The sequence below is a fragment of the Danio rerio genome, chromosome 9 (assembly GCF_052040795.2).
Source record: "Danio rerio strain M-AB ecotype USA chromosome 9, GRCz13ab, whole genome shotgun sequence".
In the NCBI taxonomy this organism is placed as follows: Eukaryota; Metazoa; Chordata; class Actinopteri; order Cypriniformes; family Danionidae; genus Danio; species Danio rerio.
Genome location: NC_141029.1, coordinates 36,795,195 through 36,815,162, shown reverse-complemented (window position 1 = coordinate 36,815,162; position 19,968 = coordinate 36,795,195). Strand labels below are relative to the sequence as shown.

The 19,968-nt window shown below is 34.2% G+C and overlaps 2 protein-coding genes across 4 annotated transcripts in view; one reads left to right on the top strand and one right to left on the bottom strand.

The window, feature by feature from the left end:
• The window catches only part of tfdp1a (transcription factor Dp-1, a), a 53,468-nt gene that overhangs the window by 30,648 nt on the left and 2,852 nt on the right, over positions 1-19,968 (bottom strand). The window lies entirely within an intron of this gene.
• Positions 457-18,283, top strand: cdc16 (cell division cycle 16 homolog (S. cerevisiae)). 3 transcript variants are annotated; one of them, XM_087266721.1, is made up of 19 exons: positions 457-508; positions 937-998; positions 1,452-1,506; positions 1,623-1,720; positions 1,943-1,981; positions 3,675-3,815; positions 3,968-4,127; positions 5,697-5,791; positions 6,034-6,167; positions 6,258-6,337; positions 6,433-6,482; positions 6,567-6,640; positions 8,674-8,799; positions 8,892-9,044; positions 9,145-9,208; positions 9,402-9,463; positions 15,368-15,503; positions 15,588-15,678; positions 17,816-18,277. In XM_087266721.1, the coding sequence occupies exons 2-19, from the start codon at positions 951-953 to the stop codon at positions 18,058-18,060; spliced, it is 1,851 nt and encodes a 616-aa protein (XP_087122847.1). In that variant the 5' UTR covers positions 457-508; positions 937-950; the 3' UTR covers positions 18,061-18,277. The 3 variants fall into 3 exon arrangements, 2 of the variants coding, with proteins under 2 accessions (XP_087122847.1, NP_001032466.2); XR_015498913.1 differs by lacking the exons at positions 457-508; positions 17,816-18,277 and adding an exon at positions 16,034-16,157 and having other exon boundaries at positions 811-998; positions 15,588-15,980; NM_001037389.2 differs by lacking the exon at positions 457-508 and having other exon boundaries at positions 816-998; positions 17,816-18,283.

The following is a 19,968-nucleotide window of genomic DNA, read 5'->3' as shown; positions in this document are numbered from 1 at the left end:
GTAATGTTGATCTTTTTTCAGAAGTTGTGTCTTTCTTGCCAAAGGGTGTGCCAAATCTGCAGTGCCCAAAATATTGATGTCAGCCAAAATGCTCTGCAATGTGGTCAGTGCTGTAGCTGGCCTTTTGGTCACCCGTATGATGTCTTTTTTTTTTTTTTCGTTTCTTAGTTAGGCCTGGAATTTGCCCAGATTTGTGTTACTCTAAATGCATTGTTTAGGATTATTTGGAGCTTTTCCAATATCAACACAGCTATTCTACCTTTTTAAAAATCCTTAAGTTCATCCTAAAGTTACACATCAGAGGCAGATATTTTGCTTTTAGTGAATTTATTGCATTGTACAGAGGTGGGAGTGAAGTTAAATTAGATAATTCCTGAATAGTTATCTTAATTTAGTGGATTTAAAACCAGCATAATTTTTGTACGGCTTTATTATGTTGTGCACGGGTTTTATTTTGCCTGACACCATCGACGGAAAGAAAGTCTTGTGGCTCTGAAACAACGTGATGGTGAGTAAATGATGACAGAAGTTTTATTTTGGGTGATGTATTATTTTAATGGCGGAAATTAATGTCATTTCACCGTGTACCACAAGAGAGTGCCAATGTGTTTATAAACCAAATAATGCTTTACGTTCTTTTTTGAGAGCTTTTATGTATTACTGTTTGCGTTTATGTATGTAATAATATTATTATTCTGTAACATGTATTTTCACTGAAATCTGCATTTTTTTTCTTACGTTGTTGCTCCCAAAGCATATACAAATATTAAAAAATGACGGAACTTCACAAAACCCGTGTTTCCTCACGGAGTGTTATCAACGCAACACGGGTTTTATGCTAACCGCGGGCTTCAATCTGCACACAGAGGAACACTCACAAAAGCCATTTTTAATCATTTGCATTTGACAAGAATGCCATTATTTTGTATTTGACAGACAGTACAACCATCATGAATCTTGACAGGCTTCGTAAAAGAGTGAGACACTACATTGATCAGGTAAGAAAGGGCAGTGAATTTAGCACAACCAGTGTAGCTTCAATTTGCACACCAAATTAGATTTGATCAATGCATGAGACTTTAAAGCTGAGTATATTATATTACACAATCGGAATATTACATAAAGAGTAAGCTAAATAGTTTGTGTATTGAATTGTGAACAAATTAGTACATTTTGTAAAGTTAGCCAGTTGACTTTAATGCTAACATGTTTGAATACTTCTTAAATCACATTTAAATAGCGTAAGTATTGGTTATTAACATCTAGAGCACCCTGTTGTTGTGGGTTAATTAATGTTCAAGAACAGACACGTAATATTACCTTTATAGGGCCCTGTGTATATCAGAATAATTGAATCACTGTTTGATGGCTGATTAAAACTCGTCGGTTCTTAATAGTGAACATATAAACGTGATTTATGGCTGTAATTGTTTGAATGATCTGTTTTATAGCAACAGTATCAAAGTGCTCTCTTCTGGGCCGACAAAATAGCATCCCTGTCACATGGTGAGTATTATCTTGAGTACTGTCAAGTTTGAAGTAGCTAATCTAGATGTGTCTTTAGTAAAATGCATCTTATGTTTCATTACATTGAACTAAAGGCATATTTTATTCTCTTACAGAGGATCCTCAAGATATTTATTGGTTAGCACAGTGCCTTTATTTGACAGCACAGTATCACAGAGCCTCTCATGCGCTCAGATCTCGCAAACTTGACAAGGTAAGATACTTTGGACTAAAGGAAGAAACCATTTAAATTGTGATGTATTTCTAGATCTAGAAATCGCAGTGCAAAAGCATAACCCAGTCAAATAAATGTACAAATGTATTTTGTTGCTAAAAGGCGTAGAATGGAGTAAGCAAATTTTATTCATGGTTAAGGGATTTTTTTTTTAGAAAAGGTATAAAATGTCATAAATAATTTTTTGTTTACGCTTCTCAGTTGTATGGGGCCTGTCAGTATCTAGCTGCAAGATGTCATGTGAGTATTTACATTATTTCCCTGCATGTGTTTTCTTTTATGCATTGATATACAATGTGCAATTTCAAAGTACAATGTCTGTGTTAGAGACAAAATTGGTTTTTGAGGTCCTGAAACAATAAACGTAAAATACAGCTATATTTGGGACTTGTGGAGCTGTGCATAGATGAATTTTTTCTTCAGTGTTTGAACTTTCAGCAGTGAAAATTAAACCACACTGAACTAAACTTTAAATCTGAAATCTGGACTGACACTGTTTCAATTTACCAGAACTTCTATCTTAAGCTGCTTTGACACAATCTGCATTGTAAAAGTGATATAGAAATAAAGATTAATTAAATCGTATATTTGGCGAGGCAGTGGCGCAGTAGGTAGTGCTGTCGCCTCACAGCAAGAAGGTTGCTGGGTCGCTGGTTCGAACCTCGGCTCAGTTGGCGTTTCTGTGTGGAGTTTGCATGTTCTCCCTGCCTTCGCGTGGGTTTCCTCTGGGTGCTCCGGTTTCCCGGCAGTCCAAAGACATGCGGTACAGGTGAATTGGGTAAGCTAAATTGTCCATAGTGTGTGAATGTGTGTGTGGATGTTTCCCAGAGATGGGTTGCGGCTAGAAGGGCATCCGCTGCGTAAAAACTTGCTGGATAAGTTGGTGGTTCATTCCGCTGTGGCGACCCTGGATTAATAAAGGGACTAAGCCGACAAGAAAATGAATGAATGAATAAATCATATATTTTACAGGAGTTTAAAGTACAGGAGACCTTCAGTGTAACAAAAATGCTATCAGGCATAATTCAAACAGAAATTATTTTATAGGATTTCAGTGCAGCCACACAATACTCAGTAAGTGTCAGTTGAAATCTTTATACTTGACCGATATCCTTGAAATGACTGGATTTTAGTAGTTTGTCAGCAAGAAAGTGAATTTTATGCTTGTATAAAAAAAATTATCTAATAAAAATTTGTATTATTACTTAATATTTAAATATAACATTAACTATGGGTTGAAATAAGCATGTTATTTAATTTTTACATGCTTTTGTCTGATACACATGGCATTAAAAAAAAAAACATACTATAATGAGCCGACTCTTATCCTTTTGATTAGCATTATTTCTTTTGGGTTGTCCAGTTTAATTCACAGAATTTCTACAAAGTATTTTGTAGACTGTAAACTTGCAAACCTTTTTGGTCACATCCATTACGCATGCTTGCTTATTTTCCTCAAACTATAAAAATGTTTGATTTTTTTAAATATTATAACTCAGTAGGTAGTTGTTTTGGAAAATTAAAAACTGATGTTTCAATATAATATTAACACGTTCTTTTTTTATTTATGTTGTGAAGTTTTACTGCAAATGTCACATCCATATCGCTGGAATAGTAATAGTTATTTCTACATTAAATCAGACTTTTAGCTTGCATTAACTTTGTTTTTTAAACATAGAAAGCCACTTTTGTTAATGAAATTTTGTGCAAACTTCTAAATGGGGTTGTAAAACATGAAATGGAATTTACATAGTAAATATAAGCATAGCTGAAAGTACCATTATAGTATTGACAGCTAAAAGCTTAATCATAGAAGCCAAAGTTTGTATTAAATAAACATCTGAATGAAGATATAAATTAGAGGCATTTTTTTTTTGAAAATGTTAAAAAGTAAATCTGTGATCAGACTATGAAATGTTTTGGTTTTTTCCAGTATGCTGCCAAAGAATATCAACAAGCTCTGGACATACTGGACATGGAGGAAGCAGCCAGTAAAAAGTTATTGGACAAGAATTTAAAGGAGGAGAATGGCTCAAGGGAAATTGTAAAAGATTGGGAAATGTCCCCTGCCTCAGTGAGTCCAACACTTGTGTTTTTTTTTTTTTTTTTGGCACCATGCTTAATTAGAAATGGAGCCGGTTGCTCTGAGCTTCTAAATAAACGCAGTATTTGAATGGCAGAACAGCAGTTGACTGGATCTTTTACTCACTGTGGCCTTTCTCTCAGATCAATAGCTCCATCTGTCTCCTGCGGGGGAAGATCTATGATGCCATGGACAACAGACCCCTGGCCACGTCTAGCTACAAAGAGGCCTTGAAACTAGATGTCTACTGCTTTGAAGCCTTTGACCTTTTAACGTCCCATCACATGTTGACCGCTCAAGAGGGTGAGAGACATTGTTCATGGCTACATTCTAGGCGTATCATTTAACTTGAAACATCTAGTGTTTTGGATTGCCTTCCAAAAACAAATTGTAACAAATTGATATAAATTCCCATACACTATGCAGTTGAAGAGCTCAGATGCAAAAGCCACTAAGTGCTGTGTGGAATTTTTCTAAAATGGTCCTTTTTGTCATGTATGTATGTAGGTGCAGTTATTCAAGAGATATTCAAGTTTCACCAAGTCAAATTTCCGACTTAAACAGGGTTAAACACTTAGCATTTTTTTTCTAACGGACAGTAGAAAATATTTTTGATTGTCCCCTCCAAAAACATCCACAATTTTGCCACATATTTTAAGTGATGTGTCAAAAGAAGCAAACTTTGGTTGCATACATAGACTTAAAAAAATGTGGTGGTTAATTTTATTTTTGTGGGGGTGATACAGTGGCTCTGTCACCTCACAGCAAAAAGTTTACTAGTTCAAGTCCTGGCTGGGTCAGTTAGCATTTCTGTGTGGAGTTTACTTGTTCACATGGGTTTCCTCTGAATGCTCCGGTTTCCCCCACAGTCCAAAGACATGTGGTATAGGTGAATTAAATAAACTAAATTGGTTCTAGTGTATGTGTGTGAATAAGGGTGTATGGATGTTTCCCAGTTCTATGTTGTAGCTGGAAAGGCATCCGCTGTGTAAAACATATACTGGATCAGTTGGTGGTTCATTAAGATGATGAATAAAGGGACTAGGTTAAAGGAAAATGAATGAATGAATTTTACTTTTGTTAAAGGTTTTATTGAAATGTATTGTTGATGATTGGACGAGTGTTGGCCTGAAAACTTAAAAAACTTAAAAAATTAAGATCTGTTTTAAATGATTTAAAACCTACAAGACAATATTTCTGTGAATTTAAGACTATTTACGGCCTAAAATAAAATGTTTCATCTTTTAAGATTTTTTAAGACTCTACGGATACCCTGGTTATTTCACTTTTATGCCATGAATAGGTTCTTTTTCTTGCTCTTAAAGAAAAAAACACTGAACATTAACAACAAAGTACCACTGAGTAGTCAGAGGGGAAAATGCTCATTTTAGAAGAATATTTTAGACGGCGCTTACAGGCTTTTGCTTCTGACCTTTTCAGTTTCAGTTGTTGATACTTGAATGAAACTGAAATGAAAAGTTAGATTCTATGAATGTTCGAATTGATCAGGAAATTCCATAATATGCAGAACTTGTTGGCTTTTTAGAGAAGTAAATGCTAAAAAAGGGGATTTCTTATAGGGATGATAAATATGAATTTTATTATGTAGTTTATAAGTTTTTAAAAGGCTTCTCTGTGTACGATATTAGCTGAGCAAATCCTAAGACAGAGTACTAAATCTTTTCTGTGTAGTTTTATACTCATGCTGGGTTCGGTTGCTTGTCCGTGTTTTTGTAATGTTTAAATTAGAAGTTCATAACTAAAGAACATAAGATGGAATAAAATGTGTGTCCTAATTTAAAAAATCACTTCAGATGAAATGAATAAATGCTTCAACAAATGCTTAATGTATTCAATGTTATCTCATTGTAGAAAAAGATTTCTTGGATTCTCTGCCATTAAGTCAACAATGCACAGAAGAGGAAGTGGAGTTGCTGCATTTCCTGTTTGAAAACAAGTTAAAGAAGGTAAGAGCATTTCCATTCCATGTAAAACCTTGTGTGGTCATTTCTGAACACATGATGTAGACAACCTGCGTATCATAGAAAGCTTCTGGAAACTATTGTGGTGGTTTTGGCACACCCTGATTTTGGTTTTGTGTATAAAAATAACATGCACAAATTACTCTGAGAGCTTGAAGTACCTGTTTATTCAAGCAGTGGTTTTGAAGTGTCCTCTAAAGTGCTTATCAGCAACTCTCCTTTTCCAGTATAACAAACCTAGCGAGATGGTGGTCCCAGATATAGTCAACGGTCTTCAGGACAACCTGGATGTTGTCGTCTCCCTTGCAGAGCGACATTATTACAACTGTGACTTCAAAATGTGCTACTCTCTTACGTCAATGTAAGTCTGCCAAACATGCGGTGGTTTCCAGGGTTTGGTTTGGCATTCATGGAGTGTTTTTGTTTTATAATATAATCTTCTTCTATCTAGGGTTATGGTGAAAGACCCATTTCATGCCAACTGTTTACCGGTGCACATAGGAACCCTTGTAGAGCTGAGCAAAGCAAATGGTATGATACTAAAAAGTAATTGAGCTTTCGTTAAAATGTTGATTGATTGTTTCTTTATTTAACATCTTTTTATTGACCCCATGTTGTCTTTTTAGAGTTGTTTTACCTGTCTCATAAACTGGTGGATTTGTATCCTAGCAATCCAGTGAGTTCTCTTTTTAAAGATGAGTTCTTGCTAAGTTTCACTTGACTGTTTCTCAATAGCTGTGTTTCTGTAAACCTCTCCAAGGTTTCATGGTTTGCTGTTGGATGTTACTACCTCATGGTTGGACATAAAAATGAACATGCAAGACGCTATCTCAGGTATGACTGTATGTAGTAGCTTTGTGGATCACCGTTTAACGTTTGTTATCAGAATACATTTTTTGTATCCTTGAAGAAATCCATTCTTGTATAGATATTTTTGGCTTTCAGTTTTTGGTAATATCTCTTGGGTTAAAGCTTGGAAATTGACATAATTTTTGCATAAATAACAGTATCTATATTTTATTATAATTTCATATACAGTCTATAGGTCCATAAATATTTGGACGGACACAATTCTAAAATTTTGAAATGAAACGAACAAGATATGCTTCAACTGCGGTCTATTAGCTTCAATTTGAGGTTATTCATCCCAATCAGGTGAACGGTGTAGGAATTACAACTGTTTGCATTTGTGCCTCCCACTTGTTAAGGGTCCAAAAGTAATAGGAAAATACCATATACTTAAGAAAAAGTGGGCTCAATGTAAATAAACTTTCCCCTTTTTGTGTATGACTTCAAATTTTATGTAATTTGTTTGAACAATCACAAAACAAAAAAGCACTGAAAACATGCAATGCTCTGAAAACATTTTGTTTCATGTAAATTTATATATATCTTTATATATTTTTTTCTTTTTAGAAAAATGTGAAATGTAATATCTCTTGTTTTTGAGGCTTTGAACTATGAAAAAAAAAGAAATCTGTTCTTGTATTCAGCAAGGTGCATTATAGGAATAGTTTACCCAAAAGTAAAATTTACCCTCAAGTGGTCCTTTTTTCCACTTTGTTGAAAACAAAAAAAAAAAAGATAATTAGAAAAGTCATGGTAACCAGTACCCATTGACTTCTAGAGTAAAAAAAAAATATAGAAGGCAGTGGCTACTGGTTTCAAGCAGTCCTCTTTTGTTTTTCGAAGAAAGGAAAAAAAACAAGTTTGGAACTGAATATGGAGGACTCTTTTAAAAGCCTTTTAAATTGTGCATTTAAATCTATTAAAATGGTCTATAAATAAACGTCTTTTGATAAATCAGTGTTTTAGAACAGCAATTAAGCAAACATTAAATTAAGCAGTTATAAAATTGTCTGTTTATTTATACATTTAAAAGGTATTTTTTAAATGCATTGTTTTATTGCTTTATTAAATGCCATTTAAATACTCAATTTAAATATGTCTATTTGTCCATTTTTTTATTTATTTAAATACAATTGATTTATTTAAATACAATTGTATGCTTTAATTATAAAATTGATTATTTGATTCTTTATTTTATTTCTAACTGGCACTCCTGGTCCTCCATACATTAGTGAATGAAAACTGAAATAAACATTTTGAGTAAGATACACAATTAATTAGAATTGACTAAGTTGCAAAAATGTTTATGGTAAATAAATACTGTTCCAATGAACCTTTTATTCATAAGGTAATTCTAAAAAAGGTTTCAATACAAATATTAAGCAGTACAATTGTTTTTATTGATGATAGTAACAATCTTTCTTGAACACCAACTCAACACATTGTGTGATTTCTGAAAGAGATTGAAAAATATACTATACCTTATACTATATATTATTTATTGTTGTTGATATTTTTTATTGTTCTGAATCTATGTATTATAGAAATGTGCTATTTATAAACTGTTTGTCAATTTGATCCGTTTTGCCAGAAATTAAAGCTGAAATGACAATAAACTCTAAACTCGTATGATATTAAAGACAAGAGTAATGTTCTTGAAAATTTAGCTTTGCATAAACCAGAAATTAACTGGAAAAACAGCTCTATTAAAATTGTACATTATTACTATTTTAACAATATTTCAGTTCGAAAAATAACACGACAGAAAGTGTCACGTCTCATAAAACTCACATAATGTCTAATATAAAAAAAAACATAAAACAAGTGAACTAGCATAACAATATCATAACCTTTTGCTCTATTATAGAAATGCACAAAAAAAATGAGGGGAAAAACTGAAACATTATTGTCATTTTCCGGAAACATTTCTGTGGTAAATCTGAGAAAACACTTTGTAAGGCAGACGGTAGATTTAAAACTGATGTAACTTGTGGCTAATGTAAAAATCCCCTCCACAGTAAAGCCACCACTCTGGAGCGCACGTACGGCCCAGCGTGGATTGCATACGGCCACTCGTTCGCGGTAGAGAGTGAACATGACCAGGCCATGGCTGCATACTTCACCGCAGCACAGCTTATGAAAGGGTTTGTACACCTGTCAGTTTTTTAGGCCAACTACTTGTAATTTGGCTTTTGTCATATTTTTAAACTGAAAAATCAACATTCTGGTTTTGCAGATGTCACCTGCCAATGCTGTACATCGGTCTAGAGTATGGACTCACTAATAACCCAAAGCTGGCGGAGCATTTTTTTAGTCAAGCCCTCAGCATCGCACCCGAGGACCCCTTTGTCATACATGAGGTGGCTGTGGTTGCCTTCCAAAATGGAGAGTAAGTGATGAAAAAAACATTCACACTTATTCAGCAGTGGTTTGTGGTTGTATACAGTTTTTTTTCTTGACGAGTTATGACTTTTTGTTTTGTGTTGCAGTTATAAAACATCTGAGAAGTTGTTTCTAGATGCTATGGAGAAGATCAAAGCCATTGGAAACGAGGTAACCGTCCACTCCATTAGGACGTAACTTTATGATAAAACAATTAAAATGACTTTTTCCTTTAATTTCCAATAGGCAAGTCATTTTCTAGTGACTGTTCTGTAGCATGTTAGTTTTACTTACTTGGGTACATGGGAGAAAATGGTTACTAAAAATGTTTCCGAATATCCTAATGTATTATTCTTTTCTCCAGGTGACAGTAGACAAATGGGAGCCGCTCTTAAACAATTTGGGTCATGTGTGTCGAAAATTGAAGTAAGTTGAAAATCCCGATTGAATGGTGCATTTTAGTTTTTAGTACATTTTTATGCATTTGTGTTTTTGCTTTTCTCATTCAGTTTCTAAATGTTAAAATGTTTAGTCTGTGAGATAAAAAATTAAATAAAATGCTAATCTTTTAGTTTTATAAACATCTGATAACATTTTTTGCAAATTCTAAATAAAACTTTTGTTATTTAGAGCATTTTTTTTTCTCCAGAAAATGATGGTCAAAAATGGCATGTGTTTCCCAAACAACAATGCAACTTTTGACTGAACTATTATTGTATGATGCATCGTTTGGAAAAAGAACGTAATGAGTGATTCCCAAAACAGTAGTTGCTTTGTCGCAGATCCATCTTTTGAATCACGTTAGTTATAATGTAGAACGTCCATAATGATGTTCTAAATAAGGTGGAGTAACAACTACTTTAGAGAAAAATCCCATAATTTTTGTGTGAATTATATTGTTTTACAGGCACTTGCATTTTTTCTTTCCAATATTAGTTTTGGTAAAACATGCACTCATTTTCAATTTTAATTGAAATATATTTAAATGGCACATATAGGGCCAATGTTTCCATTACATATATTATTGAGTATATTGCACATTCTATTCTAAAACATAAAACCACTTGGGTAACACGTGTCATAATCTCATATATAAGTCATAAAATGTTAATGTAATTTACAGCAAGCTATTTATTAAAAAATAAAAAAATCTTACTTAATAAAAATAATTATTTTTTTCTTCTTCTTAATAATAATAATATTATTATTATTAAATAGAACATTGTTTTATACATTTTTTTCAAAAAAAAATCTCCGATTTCTATTTTTAACATTTGTTTTTCATTTTTTTTATTACAACTTTGACAAATTCAAACCACTGCATAAATGTTCTAACCAACAGGCCCATGTCATATACAGTACAGTTAATTTTTTAAAATAAATAGCCTGCTATAAATTAAAACCATTAATGTATGCTATATATTTTTTGAGGTGTAAAGTAAATTCCGCTTTTAAATCTTGTTCACTGGAACAATGAATTTAGGAAATGCCAAACCAGCAAACTATGTTTGTAACAACAAAACTTGTGACCTTAGTTGGCTAACGATGATTTAGGGAAATGCACCCCTGATTAACAAAGGTTTTGATTTGCTGTGATTGAAAATATTGAAAATTTAAGATATTTATTACTTAATCTTCTAATCTTCTAAATAAAATACCTAGTATTGTGTTGTCTAAAAATGTATATAAATTTCTGACTTTTTTTGTTATTTAATGCAACGAATGCTCTAAATAACATTTTTGTATTAAATTCTGAAGAAATGCAATCAGTAGCTTAAGCAAACTAAAACAAACAAAAAATGCAATTCAGGTTTACCATCACATGAATACATTACACTTAAACACATAGCAAAAAAAGGGGAAAAGTGTATTATTAGATTAATATGAACATTATCAGCTTCATATGATCAAATATATTTAGCCCTGCTGAGCATAAAAGACTTTAAATCAAGCCCAAACATTTGAATGGAGAGTGTATATAAACTTCAGTTGTGCTAATTATTCCTGCTTACCTCAATATATCCCTATTTAAAATAGATTGTGAGCCATAGTGGTGTGCTAACGTGGAATCATGGCTAAGGAGTGTGCGCTTCTAAAATTGTCTCAAGTGGTATTTTAATGAAGAGCATGAATGGGTGGTCATGGTCACATTGCATCCCTCCTGTTGTGCGTCTTGTTTTCTCCACTTTAATAGAGTGCTTGTTTTTGTTCTGTCACTCTAGTGTTTGATGAATTATGCATGTCCATCCACTGGATATCAAAGGACTCACAATTCACACTTGAAGTTCATTCCACTCAAGAGTCTTTAGCTTTTAATGGCGGTCTAATTCTTTCTTTAATGTTTGTTTGCTTGGACTATACAGTGCTCAACTTAAATGAGCACACCTCAGTTTAAAAATGAATATTTTTATTAATTTCTCAGTGAATATAGATCATATATTTTGGTGCATTTGAACCAAATAGATTTATTAAATGAATATATTTATTAAAATAATATTTTAGTCATGGAGCATCTTTAGAATTAGAAAGATAATTCATTTAAATTCATGCAAAATATTGAGAAAACAAATTACAAACTACAACAACTAAAAAAGTTTTCACATTTTTTTGTTTCTCTTGAATTTTGCTCTTTTTACATGTTTTATTTAAGATTTTCCTCTGACACAAATTGGGTGTAGTAATTTTGGACCGTTATCGTAAGTTATTTTGTTAGATTAGCTCTAGATTTGGCTTCTGTACTGACTAAACTAATGTATAGTGTACAATTTGGTATCGGTTCAGTAATAGATCCTAACCGATTATAACATAATGACGTCATTTATAAGGGTGTCACGATCCTCCAAATCCTCAATTCGATTACATTTTCGATTCTAAAGGCACGATTCGATTCGATTTTCGATTATTAATAATTAATTAATTAATGACCAATTGCATTGTCTTTGTTTTACATATAAACAAATCATACAGTAAATAAATAAAGGCAAGATACACACATAATTACCACCTGTCAATCACTTTTTCTGCGGGACTCGTGAATAGGCAGTGATCTGTGTCGTTATAATGGCGTCGGTAAAAAAAGACGCACAACCAACAGGAACCAGCCAACAGTATCTGAGGTGTGCGCTAAAATGACTAAGTACATGTGAGTGAAAGATTGAAGCAGTCCTCTGACTGCCTGGACCTGCTCTCTCGAGCGCATGGCTGCGAGTGCGTCTGTGTCTGTGTGGTCACGTGATGTGCATTTTCAGAGATAGAGAGGAAGGAGGGCTGCTCAGAAATGCTACACGTCACTGTGGATGTCAAATTGTTGTCGTTCTAAAATGCCATTTAAAAACAAAGACAGTGTAAACAGGGCCTGAGTGTGTACTTTTCGCGAGCGGATTTGCAACGGGGGCGGGCGGAGGATGGCGATGCCGGTTTTGTCTATCGGACGAACCGTATGTAATACGTACATAGCAGAGCTTGCAAAACTGTGTTTTTTTTGTCGACAACACGAACGTTGTCAACATAACTCACTGGAAATCCAAAATGCTTGCACACCGGCGACTTCATTAAAAGAGGAGAGGGTTTAAGTTCTGTCGACGGGTCTCCTGCTTCTGCAGTTTAACAAGCACTTCAACAAGCCGTTTTTTTCCCGCTTGGCAAGCCAAGCTGACGTGACATGGGGGCGTGGCAGCATTGACGATTCTATTTTTTGATTCGATAATCGAAATTGAGCATAAATTTCGATCGATTTTGATTAAAAATCGAAATCGTGACAGCCCTAGTCATTTATCTCATATGTGCGATGTCAAGGTAGAATACTATGGCGAAGGAGGTAAGAGCGAGTAATTAAAATGCAGAAACTGCACAATTCACTGACCCTGAAGTTACAGCAGAACCCCCTATTTCACTGCTATGCAGAAAATGAAAGTAAACTCCATTTCTCTCTCTCACTCTCTCTCTCTCTCTCTCTCTCTGTGGCTCTTTTGATTTGCTGCAGTGAGGTAACTTATCCTTTCTTCTCGGCTGTTGTTGCAATTCTTGTGGATATAAACTTGGGAGTGTCTGCACAGCGACTTTTCTCCACCACGTGTATCATGGATCAGCTGTGATCACTGCATACATTTATCAGTGTCAGTTATCGGTGAACATTGCCAGCGCGTTAGAGCCTATCGCAGCCCTTTCTGTTGAGCACATGATCAATCATAGGCGTTTAATAACTCGCTCTACGACGATCAAAAAGCAAGTGGGATAAAATTCACATTTGTTTATTTGTTAGAAATGCTCATATTGTTAATAATATATAATGTATGTATGTATATATGTGTGTGTGTGTATGTGTGTATATATATATATATATATATATATATATATATATATATATATATATATGTATGTATGTGTGTGTGTGTGTGTGTGTGTGTATATATATATACACATATACATACCACAGCCATATCACCCTGCAGCCCAAGACCGGTTACTCACTGAAGCTAAGCTGGCCTGAGCCTAGTTAGTACCTGGATGGGAGACCACTAGGGAACACTAGGTTGCTGTTGGAAGTGGTGTTAGTGAGGCCAGCAGGGGGCGCTCAACCTGTGGTCTATGTGAGTCCTAAAACCCCAGCAAAAGTGAAGGGGACACTACACTGTCAGTGGGCGCCGTCTTTCAGATGAGACGTTAAACCGAGGTCCTGACTCTCTGTGGTCATTAAAAATCCCAAGGCACTTCTCGTGAAAGAGCAGGGGTGTAACCCCGGTGTCCTGGCCAAAGTCCCTCTATCGGCCCTTACGATCATGGCCTCCCAATCATCCCCTTCCACCGAATTGGCTCTATCACTGTCTCTCCACTCCACCAATAGCTGATGTGTGGTGAGCGCACTGGCGCCGTTGTCCTGTGGCAGCCGTCCCATCATCCAAGTGGATGCTGCACACTGGTGGTGGTGGTGTGAAGAGACCCCCCCTCATGATTGTGAAGCGCTTTGGGTGTATGGCCATACACAATAAATGCATTATATAAATACACATTACATTACATATATATATATATATATATATATATATATATATATATATATATATATATATATATATATATATATATATATATATATAATATATATATATATATATATATATATATATATATATATATATATATATATATATATATATATATATATGTATATGTGTGTGTGTGTGTATATATATATATATATATATATATATATATATATATATATATATATATATATATATATATATATATATATATGTATATATACATATATATATATATATATATATATATATATATATATATATATATGTATATGTATATATATATATATATATGTATGTATGTATATATTATTTATAAAACAATAATTATTGTGCTGTGAAGTAAAATATAAATATATAAGTTTGTGTATGGAAGGTATTGTCAGTGCACCTTGATGTTATCGAATTGAACTGAATCAATGGCATGATAATCGTAAATGAACCAAACCATGAGACCAGTGTAGGTTCACACCTCTATTAATGTATTTGCACAAATATAAAATTGTAAAGCTTCCTATAGAAATTATTAATTTAAATGAGGTTTGTGAGGGGTGTACTCACGTTATATAGGCTGAGCGCTTAATCAATATAAAGATTGGTTTAAAATAGAAATGACAGTTTTATTTATATCATTGTCAGATCAAAATGTATAATTAAATAAGTATAATTAAATAAACAAAAATTTGTTTTGTAGATTTTTGAAGCCTTATTTGTGCAATTTGTAGTTGGAAATGTCCTTTTGGCACTACAGTTTTGATTTCAGATTTGTTTTTATTCAGCCGATTAAAAGTGTTTATTATGCTACAAAAGATTTTTATTTCAAATAAATTGTTAATATATTCATGTTTCTTGGTTTTCACAAAAATCTTAGGCACAGGTTTTTCAACACTGATCATAATAAATTTTAGTTCTAATTTCAGGAACATTTCAGCTAAGCCCTCACTGTTTTAATATGTAGAAATATGAATCTTATTTTAAATAGTGGCAGTTCTTACCATATTATTGTTCAGTTGAATGCAGCAATTAAATCTATTGTCAAGCTTGTCTATCGTTTATAAGTTGAGATGTACAATATGCAAAAGCTGCAAACATGTCCCTGATTCCCACACTATAAATATGGGAAGTCATTACAAATACACAGTGTTTAGATTCTAAAATAAAATCGACTTTTTGATTACAATGGATTCAAAATAACTGTCCGCTGCTCATGTTGCAAGTTTGTCTAGCCATTTATCTGTTGCAGTAGACAGAAATCAGGTCAATGATTGCTTTCATCTTGCTTGTGTAGGAAATACGAACAGGCTCTTGAATACCACAGGCAAGCTTTGGTTCTCATCCCACAGAATGCCTCAACTTACTCAGCCATCGGTTATGTGCACAGCCTCAAGGGAGATTTCGAAAGCGCCATTGACTACTTTCACACTGTGAGATCACAAATCATTACATTGGTCAGTTTTAAAATGAATAATGGCTTTATTGTACTAAAACCAGATTTTCTTTTGTTTTAGGCACTTGGACTAAAAAGAGATGACACGTTTTCTGTCACCATGCTGGGCCACTGCATTGAGATGTATATCAGCGATTCAGATGCTTACATTGGTGAGATCATACAATAAATTTATTAAAGTGCTAGGGCAATCCAAAATATATATTTTTTAAATCAAGTATTTATCTTCATTTCATTTCAAACTATTTGGTCAAGAAAAGAGATATGAGAGGTTGCTGCTTCCCAAATAAATGTTTGATTACATAAAACTCTGATGCTTCAAAACAATTCAAAGTCAATTTAATATCAGTTTGTTTGAGTGGTTTAGTACAACTCTTCTGAAGAGACATGTCAGACATGAAAATGTAATATTCTGTCATCCTTTACTTATCCTGTACTTGATTCTTTTTTATTTATTTATTTTTAATTATGTGTTTATTGTTAACCCTCAATTAAGTACAATCATACAATATTTCAAGGTACATTTGAATCTCAGTATGGGACCCTAAGTGACATTCAATTCACATACATTATTGTCAGGTGTACTTACTAAACATTGTACTCAAATTTTGATAAATTATAAGAAGAAAAATAGCATTAAAACAAAAGAACATTATACAAATTAAAAGACTATTCACATCCAGTGTGAGAACGCATGTATTATTCCTTCCAGAAAAATCTCAACAGACCACCTTGTGTGTATGTGTGTATATATATATATATATATATATATATATATATACACCATAACTATAACCATATGCGTATACACGCATTAGGATGTATCTCAGTTGAGCATCTTCTGTTTGTTTATAGCAACAAAACATGAAGAACATGAGAGAGAGAGAGAGAGAGAGAGAGAGAAAGATGAGACTATTTTCATTATGACTAGAGTAAAGTGCCTGTTCATCCCCCAATTTGGGATTAAATCAATTATTCACCCTCATGTCATTTCAGACTATTTGGTCAAGAAAAGAGATGCGAGCGGTTGCAGCTTCCCCCTTATATCTGATCACATAAAACTCTGATGTTTCAAAACAATTTTAAAAAGTCAATTGAATATCAATTTGATGTTAGTGGTTTAGTACAACTCTTTTGAAGAGACATGTAAATTTAAATGATAAACAGATTTAAAGGGATAGTTCAGCCAAAAAAATTTAAATCAGTCATCCTTTACTCACCATATTCTTGTTTCAAACCTTTATTTTTCTTTTTTTGTGTTGGACACAAAGGGAGATATTTTGAAAGATGTTGGAAACTTGTAACCATTGACTTCCATAGTATTATTTTATATATTATTTGGAAGGCTTCAGGTTTTCAGCTTTTTTCAAAATATCTTCCTTTGTGTTTACCAGAATAAAGAAACCCATAAAGGTTTGTAACCACTTGAGGGTGAATAAATAAATAAATAAATAGAGTAAATTTTTGGATTAATAATATTCATTACATGAAGTAATCATATCTCTTCAGAGCTCCTCGTTTTATATGGATTTTGGTTAAAAATAATTCAATGGGATATTATAGGGATCCAATTTGATTAAAAGTTTCACTTGTGTTCCAAAGGTCAATGAAAGTCTTATGGGTTTGGAAGAACATTAAAGTGAGGAATGAGATGATTTTCACTTGGACTAAACTAACACTTAAGGCAATAGTTTACCCAAAAATGAAAATTATTATTCATTTCTTACCCTCATGTTGTTCCTATGAGACCTTCATTTCTCTTCGTATAACAAATTAAGAGAGCTTCCGTCATCTTCCAATGGTCAAAAGATGTTAAAAGTCACTCTATCAGTGGTTTAACTTTAATCATATGAAGCTCCAAGAATATTTGTGCGTGACAAAAACTGTAAAAATGACTTTTTGGTTCCTTTCCTGGACTTTGAACAGCTCCGGACTGTTGCTGTTTACGGAGGATAAGGGAGCTCTCCGATTTCATCTAAAACATAGGTCTCAAGCTGGATTCCTGGAGGGCTGCAGTTCTGCATAGTTTTGCTCTGACCCTAATCAAACACAGGAACTAATAAAAATCTTCAAGATTACTAGAGACTATTAAGCAGGTGTGAGTTGGCGATGGTTGGAGCTAAACTATACAGCACCATGCAGGAAACTGAGTTTGAGACCATTGATCTAAAATTGTAATCAGATTAATGAAAGTCTCAGGGGTTTGGAACTAGATGAGGGTGAATTATTAGTAACAGAATGAATGTTTTAGGGTGTACTAACCCTTTAAGTTGTCTTTTGTTTTTGTAGGAACTGATATAAAAGACAAAGTGAGAAAGACTCTCAACACACCTGCACTAATGAAGATGCTCAACACTTCTGCCGACGGCAACGAGAGCAGAGCACAACCCGTAGAAGAAGTAAACGTGTGCATAGAAACGCCATCATTCAATGCGGACAAACAAACCGATGCTTTTCAGCGCTTCCTCTTAGAATGTGACATGCATGAGAGCGACATGATGCTGGAGACGTCCATGTCTGACACCAGCACATGATTTGAGACCTGTAAACGGCTCAAAGAGGAACTTAAAGCATGAAATGATGAAAGAATGTGATGCAGACGAGGACGTGACACTCCCTCCCTCCTCCTCCACCTCGATCGTGTCCTCTGTGTTGGACCCCTGTGGATTTTTTTACTATGAATAAATGTAAAGAAGTGAATGCAAAAGGGTTCGAATGATTTAATCAATAAACCCTGCATCCATATTTTTACACCGATTCGTGTATTCTCATTGGTGCTCTGTTGTGGACGAGGCTGCACAAAATGTGGTTTTTACAGTGCCAATCAGACATGAGCATCTGCTGCCAGTTGCATTTATGTTTAAAAGTCCCTGACTTCTGTCAACCAAAGGAAATTACTTGCAGCGACTTTGGTTGTGTTACCAGTTATCTCAAATCTGTGCATCCGCAGTAGAGAAGGGAAAAAAAATCAGTGTATTTTTCTGTACAAGTCAAATGAGTCATAGCATTCTCGTGAAAGTTTATAATTTACCATTCAAGTGCAAGATGACTTATAGTATTGAAACTGGACTCAACTGTATTTTAAAATGTTGGCTTATTTATCAGTTATGTGGATACACATGCAGTCATGTGAAACAATTTGCATACCCTATGGTATTTCTATTTCACAAAAAATAAACTGACCTTTGGCAGGTCATAACATTTGGAAAGTAAAACCTCAGATGAACAACGGCTTATAACCTAAAAAATAAGCCAGACACTAATCAAATGCCTGAATTGATCATCAGCAAAAGTTGTAGCAGTTTATTGGCCTGGAGCTGTCAGCTGTGTGCCCGTCCCAAAGCTAAAGCTTGGCCAAAATAGGGTCATGCAGCAAGACAATCATGCCAATCAAACCAGCAAATCTACAACAGAACACCTGAAAAATAGTAAGAAAATAAAATCAAGGTATTGAAAAATTCTCATGCCGACTTCACTGCTGTGGTGAGAGCTGTGTGTAAAATCCTTCCGAATGATCTAATAGACCAAGGTTCACCAATCTTGGTCCTGGAGGGCCAGTGTCCTGCAGATTTTAGCTCAAACTCTAATCAAACACACCTGAACAAACTAATCAAGGTCTTACTAGGTATACTTGAAACACCCAGGCAGGTGTGTTGAGGCAAGTTGGAGCTAAATCCTGCAGGAACACCAGCCCTCCAGGACCAAGATTGGTGACCCCGTAATAGACTAATATGGTCATACAGAAAATTCTTACTTCAAGTCAGTGTTTCTCAACCATGTTCCTGGAGGACCATCAGCACTGCATGTTTTGGATGTTTCTTTTGTCTGTCACACCTGCTACAGGTCTTTTAGTCTCTGTTAATGAGCTTCTAATCTGAATCAGGTGTGTTTAGTTAAGGAGACATGTAAGATGTGCAGAGCTGGTGATCCTCCAGGAATGTGTGACTTAAGTAATTACTGCTAAAAGCGAATGTATGAATAGTGGCTAAATCAAAGGCATAGGTTTTAATTTTGGCATTTTTATCTTGGTTTTTGTTAAATAAAAAATGACATGGTATGAGATGTCATGTGATGGTGCTCGTGTGAGGCTTTATCTTCCAAATTTTAAAACCTGCCAAGGACCAGGTAGTTTATTATTCTGTTCTAATATGGGGGAAAACTCCAAGTAGTTCTAAACTTAGAAAATCTTAGAAAATCATCTTTTGGAAGCGATTTGGACAGAACTGTGTGTAGGTATCGTGTGTTCACAGTCATACTGGAGTGATATAAAGACAATTAGTCTCTATCTTTAAAATTTCCTGATGTTAAAATAGAGTCCAAATCCCTTTGAGGCTGACCGCAACGTGATGTAGGAGTGCGGTTAACCCGCCTACCGAATTGATTGACAGCCGTGTATTAACATGTCTCATAAATCACCTTACTTTCTCATTCAGATTCTTAGT

Excerpts from the sequence above, each read along its gene's own strand:
- cdc16 (NM_001037389.2), top strand. The coding sequence starts at position 951 with ATGAATCTTGACAGGCTTCGTAAAAGAGTGAGACACTACATTGATCAG. Across the intron at positions 1,507-1,622 it reads AATAGCATCCCTGTCACATG|AGGATCCTCAAGATATTTAT; the intron begins GTGAGTATTATC and ends ATTCTCTTACAG. Across the intron at positions 3,816-3,967 it reads GGGAAATGTCCCCTGCCTCA|ATCAATAGCTCCATCTGTCT; the intron begins GTGAGTCCAACA and ends CCTTTCTCTCAG.